Below are 6,760 nucleotides of genomic sequence, written 5' to 3' on the forward strand. Positions count from 1 at the left end.
GGAGTATCGCTTGGATGAAGTTGAATCCAAGTCGATTTTGGATTTCAGACAAGCAATATGAGTAAGGGATTTTATTAAAGTCAGTGCTATAACAAAAAGATCCCTCTTCCGCTGTGTGGCTTATAGTTTCGCCGACAAGCGGGGAACAGTATATACACATGTAGCCTCGTGGGGAGGCCATCTACTCTTCCTTGGTTTCATCTTTTCCAAGAAGATAGGCCTCGATCATGTTGACAGTCGGGCTGAGCTGGAGCCGTGGTCAGGGAGAGGATTGATCTGAACATTTGGTGGCTTCACCTCGTTGAACGAGAGCAACTTCTTATCGATCAGTGCCTGCAGCTTGCCCCTGAGGGTGTAACAATTATCGGTCGTGTGTCCTGGAGGACCCATGTGGTATTCACAACAAAGGTTCTGGTTCAGATTTGCAGGATTGAAATTCTCGTTGGGGGCTTCCGGGTTGATCTTTCCGGCAGCAAGAAGTTGACGGAATATGTTTGACTGAGGAACAGGAAGAGGTAGATACTGAGGTCGAGGCCTGACCTGGCCCCTGTTACCCTGCTGGGTTAGCGGTGTTGGGGCTCCCTGGGCCGGGTGAGGAATTCTCGAAGCCGGTGGGCTGCTTGATTGCACTTGAAAGGCCGAGGTATATTGTTGCCCAAAGACTGCGGGGCTTGAAGAGGTGCGTAGGCAGGAGGAGCCGAGTAGTAAATCGGTTGAGCTGGGTATTGTTGCTGTGGAGCAGGATGGTACGGTAGTGGAAATGACGGAGCGACATTAACTGCATATTGCTGATGGCTGGGGTGCCCCGGGTTCACCACGCTAACATTAGCATCTTTGCCTTTCCTGTTGTGGGAGGAAGCAGCAGTGACGGCTGTCTTCTTGGAGGATTCACCCTCTCCCTTTCTGACCGAATGGTCAATCCTTCCCAGTTTAATCCCAAGGCTAACCTTCTTGCCAGCCTTTATCATTGCGTTGAAAGATGACATGTGTCCCAAGAGGTGCGAGTAGTATTCACCCTTGAGGGTCCCATGAAATATCTGGATCTGTTTCGCTTCGTCAATCGGAGGACGGTGCTTGGCCGCCTCAACACGCCATTGAGTAGCATAGTCCACAAAGGCTTGCTCCTCTTGCATTTCCATGACGCTTAACTCGAGATAGGACGGAGCTATGCCAGTATTGTAGCCATACTGGGTCACAAACTTCTTAGTGAGTTCATCCCAAGTGGGAATGTCCGCTGCTTTGAGAGAGGTGAACCAACTGAGTGCTGCTCCTTTCAAACTTTCCTGAAAAGTTTGAATCATAAACTGTTCATATCCCCAGTACGGCATCATGCGGTTTCGATAGCCTTGCAGATGTGGCTTTGGGTCTGTGGTCCCGTCATACTTGTCGAAGTCGGGAATCTTGATCTTTGGAGGTAGCCTCATGTTTGGAAAGAGATTCAGGTCCAAGTAACTCGTGTCATAACGAGAGTCACTTTCCTGGAGAGCCTTCATCATCTCTTCCATTCGTTTCATTCGGCGCTCCTGTTCTATCTCCGCAGTAGGGATAATATATGTCGGTGGAGCTTCAGGGGCAGCCACAGCTTGTGTATCTGGGTTATGGTAAGGAATGTTTAGGATCGATGGAGTTCGGTGAGGAAGGCTTATTTGGGGTTGTGGAGCTGGGAAAGGAAATGGCTCAGCGATGGGAGCAGGAGCATGTGTGCTTGTGGCTGATACTAACATCGGAGGAAGCGCAAGCATAGCTGGATCAATTATCGATATCGTCATTGGCGGAGGAGGGAAAGTCACCGAAAGTGTTACCGGAAGAGGAGCAACAGACGGACAGACCTCCGGTGCGTGTGTCAACGGTGGAACAGTCGCCGGGAAGTGTGTCGGCGCTGGAATAGGCACAACATCATTTTCTGGGGCAAGGGTTGGTGGGACCCAAGGAGACGGATCAACCATTGACCCATACGCAGGAGGCGGGATGGAACTTGAAGAGGCACGGTTTGGTCCGCTGAGCAAAGCCATAAGTTCAATGATGTTGGAGGTCATCTGATTAACTGTGCCTTCGAGCACTGCGATGCGTATAGCTTCATTGGAAGATGGTAAAACTGGAGGCACCGGAGTCGATGGCATGTACATGGATGGCGGGGCATATGGTGGAGCATGTGTAGCAGGCAATTGGGACCTCACTGTAGTTGGTGGGGTAACTTCTCCTGAAGGGACTGGTGGATCAATTTCTTCCATCCTTAGTCGATGCCGGGTGGGATAGCGGTGTGATGCCGCCAGTTGTGGTTACCTAGTTCATAAGTGTGTAAGTATGGGTGCAAGAAAAGGTATACTAAATTCAACATGCAAGACAGTAATTAAATGAATGAAATGCATGAATTTCAAAGAAACACTAATGTCATTGCTTGGTCCGATTCAAATTCCTCGATTTACGAAGATGAATCGTTTGATTTTAAAAAGGAATCTAAACATTGAATCGACAATCCATCGCGCTCGGCAGCCGAGTGAGCGTCACGTAGGACCGAACGGGCGAAGACGCTGCTGGCAACTAGCCCAAGGGATGTGAGACCTTTTGCGCATTTGCCCACGTCCAGTCCAGCGTAGCATTCAAACACGCTATCTCTCTGTCTAGGCTCTCGATAGCTGTCCTTGGGAATGTCTGATCGATGGGTGATCACTGAAAAGTGACAAGCTGCTGATAATGTTGCGGATGTATGCTTGGTCCGTCAGTCAAAGCATTCCTTCTTATGATTGATCTGCTGGTCCAGCGGCACGATGCAGTCGAGCCTAGACAAAGAGCCGGACGGACCATCCTTACCTAAATGGAAGAGACTATCGGTTCAACGTTTAAAATCGAACCAATGCAATGTCCTAATTTGTTTTGAAAACATGCATGCAGTGCAGAAAACTAAAGTATATTTGTATCTATTGCAATGTACATCGCTCATTGTAGAAAAACAACAAAAGGCCCGCCTAAGAGAAAACTAGGGGCCGACTCAAAGACTGGACTTTGGGTCGGTAGGCAGCATGAGGTTTGTTTTGGTCCAGCATGACGATCTCTGTTTATGCATGGCTTCAGTGTTCTACTGGGAAAACCACTAACTAGGGATGGGGGCTCCCGATTCAAAGGTGTCAATTCCTTGAAATCGGGCGAGATTCTTTTCAAGGCCTAAGCGACAGTCGAACCGCGTGCCGTACCCCTACTTCGAACCTCTGTCTAACCTAGATTCCTAGATTACCGCTCGTGGGATTTCAACGTGGTACCTAAATCCACTAGAATGATGCAATGCGAGTGCGGAAAAGTAAATGTGCAAGAAAAGTAAATGTACGGAAAGCGATAAATAAACATGCAAGCAAGCAAACGGATCGAGCCTGAACCCACTAAGTATGTCCCTAGTGGAGTAGCCAAGCTGTATGGACCCGAATGTGGACTCTCGTCGGGCCCGCATGCGCACTTTTGGATCGCGCGGCTTGGGAGTGTCCACCTTCCCGTGGGGACAAGTGACGGACACGCGTGAGAGAATGAGTCGCCACTTATCATTTTACGACCCGAAGGTCGAGGGCGGATAAGTTACCCGGGTCTAGGGGTATGGAACACCTAGTTTGTTGTTAAGGCATTGGTCTGTGCGGAACCGGAAAATTCGAGTTCGGGGGTTCATGTTACGTGCGGGCCTATATCCCGCACGCCCTTTCGGTACTCTGGTTTGCTAGGCTTGCATGTTTTATGATTTACCGCATGAATTAAACTGCACTCGGTTCGCACATTTTGACACCGTAACTTCGATGAATTAAACGATGTCGGTGGAGAAGCCGAGAGAGAAGTAAACCCGTGTGTCGGGGAATTGGTTCACAATCTTGCGTTACAGTTCATCGAACCATGGAGGTTGAATCCCTGCGTGAACCAAAACCGCAAGTTCTTGGATTTACTTGTATTTGGGCAAGCATTAGACCGATTCGATTAATTCGACTCTCGGGCCGTTCGCTCACCGACTGGAATTCTTACAGAATAAATGTACAAAATAAAATCCTTACAATGCTCTCGTAAACAATATATACAAATTACAAATGGTCGAATTCCAGTCGACTCGCGTTCGGTTATTATTCCGCTCTAACTCACCGTGAGTTTAGGGAAAAGACCGAAGAACTGAAATTCAATGCACGCTCTCACTGAATAGGGCGTTGGACCCTGTGAGTGATGATTAGGGTGTTGGACCCTGTGCTCGATGATTAGGGCGTTGAACCCTAATATTATTCGGCCTAGGGATCAGGCTCGACCCGCATGGCAAACAGGTGCTGAAAGATAACACGCAACATGTTAATAACACAAGGTGTTTGTTATTGTCGAGTGTGCGTGTTTTAACAAGTTTATTGATCCGGGGTATTTTGGCATGCAAATCCTACCCTAGACAAACAAGCACGTGCCAATGTTTTAGCATTCGGCTTTGGTTTGAGAACCTGACATGTCGGGTGTCCGTAGTCAAGTTTCGAGTGTTGTTGATTTTTTACAGTGATTCGGTGTTGTGACACTGAATTACCACTGAATTAGCCCAACTCGTGTTTTGACTCTAGATTTGGAACCTAGAGTTCCACCTAATCATTTTCTAGCATTTGGTTAAGTTGAGTGAAATGATTAGTCAGTTAATTGTGATTTTGATACAGAGTACCCAACTGACACCTTAAACTGAGCTAGGATGTCGGCACATCACAAAATGATGTTCTTGCCCTTGAGTTGAAAATTTGTTTCCAGAAAAGGAGAAACACAATACGGATTTGAAATTATGAGGGTTTTGAAAAGGGCATTAACGCCGTTTTGTAATTCGTCGACGCGAGTTACATATTAATGTTCAATTCATGCAAAGTTGTTTAAATTGAATGAATTAACCGTGTGAACGTCCCGATTAACCCGTTCGTGGAATTAATGCTTAAGGTTATCGCCGAATGCATTAATTGTGAAAACGATTCGTGATTCGACGACCAAGACGGTTCCGTAAGGATCGAGGATATTTGGTCCAATGACCGAAACTACCCTCGTAACCGAATGGACCCGAATGAGTCATTGATACCCGAATCCATGCATGCTTTGTTTTGAAAAGACATTTTCATGCGATATTGCGACAATAATGTAAATTGCAAATTACACGAAAGCCGATAACGGACTCAAACCGGGAAGAGGAATCCTCATGCCACCCGTACGAGTCTAAGAGGCTCTCGGTTACTTCTCTTTGGAGATAGCCGAGAGGTCTCATGGCCCGAATGGGATTCCACGAGGTTTCCCCATCTCGTTTCGAATCATTTCTCGCATGCTTAAACGACAAACATGATAAATGACATGATTAAACGAAAGTCGGTATTGCCATGAGTTGACTAAAGCATTCGAACATGCAAACATGCACAAACAAATTATTTAAGGAATCGATAAAAACAATACCGACTTCATGCACGTAAGAAAACACGAGAAAACTCGGGAATCAAGCTTGGATCGGGCTAAGAAGGCCGATCTTAACCCGAGGAAAGCAAGCCAAGCCTCGGTCACCTCTTCTTGAGGCAAACCCGAGAGCTTTTTTGCTTATTTTGGGTCGGGAGGTCTTCCGAGGGTCGATCCAAACGTTTCCCGACATGCTAACATGTTATATGATGATGAACATGCATAACATAACAAGAAAGTGTATAAAAAATAAGTCTTGTAAGTTAAACATGCATAAAACGCCATATTACTCCATAGCCATGCAAATAATGTAAAAAGCCCTAACTCCTCTAAGTCAAGAGTGATTTACCTAGCCTCGGGATACGAGGAAAGAGTCGGGGAAGTGTTCGAGAGTCGGGTGACTCGGTTGAACGCTTGGAAGAGTGCTCGGGTACAAGGGCATGCACATTCGGGGAGCTAGGTGCACGGGGCGTGCGGCTGGAGGGCACGGGAGGCGCGCGGGCGCGCGGGGCGCGCAGCTGGCGTGTGCGGGCGCGCGGGGCGCGAGGAGGTGCGCGCGGGCAGGCACGCGGGGCGCGCGGCGTGCGCGCGGGACGTGCGAAGTCCTGTAAGAGAAAGGTTGGAGAGAGTGTGTAAGAGGAGATGTCCTTATCTTAATCACTTTTGGGCCATTTATAGGCAAAGCTAATGACACAATTAGCAAAAGCAAGTGCTCTTAACCCCCATGCTTAGCAAATTTCGGTTTGATTAAGAAAATATCAAGCCTCATCCTCTTCCATTGCATTAATGAAGAAGAGATTGGAGCATTGATGAGCATTGATGAAGATGGAGTGTTGTCTTCAAATTGTAGGCTTGATATTTTCCTAAGAGGATGCAAGTTGCATGGAGAAGATGACAAGGAGATGAGGATGAATGTGGACCATGCAATCTTGATGAAGAAGAGCCAAGAAGCTTTGATGAGCATTGATGAAAGCTTGAGTGTTGTCTTGGAAGACATAGAGATATTTTCATGCAAGTGTGCAAGAGAAGCTTGGGGTGGATGGCTTGGCAAGGGAAATGTTGCCCTTGGGCAATTCGTGGGTCCCATGGCCGAAGAGGAGAAACCAGGAAAAAGCTCGAGTCTCAATTGATTGCGTATTCAAAACTCGTGGTTCGAATTGAACATCGAATTATCGATATACGCGAGGAAACGGATTTAATGAGTCCGAGATTGACATTTTCCGTGAGGAATTGCCAAATGTCTGTATGAGGCTCGGAAGCCGGTTTTGCTCCTTTTATGCATTCAGAGCGAGGTTACCCACTTCTGACAGCATATCTTGTATCTGCATCCCACGTCGATCAT

General features: G+C 47.3%; 1 protein-coding gene across 1 annotated transcript; it reads right to left on the bottom strand.

The window, feature by feature from the left end:
- Positions 1 to 225: 225 nt before the first annotated feature.
- On the bottom strand, positions 226 to 2,231 carry LOC116205298. The gene is made up of 2 exons (XM_031537859.1): positions 751 to 2,231; positions 226 to 616 (listed from the first exon to the last, which is right to left on the bottom strand). Exons 1-2 carry the CDS (start codon positions 2,229 to 2,231, stop codon positions 226 to 228), a joined length of 1,872 nt encoding a protein of 623 aa, XP_031393719.1.
- Positions 2,232 to 6,760: the final 4,529 nt, after the last annotated feature.

This window comes from Punica granatum, chromosome 1, assembly GCF_007655135.1.
Source record: "Punica granatum isolate Tunisia-2019 chromosome 1, ASM765513v2, whole genome shotgun sequence".
NCBI lineage: Eukaryota > Viridiplantae > Streptophyta > Magnoliopsida > Myrtales > Lythraceae > Punica > Punica granatum.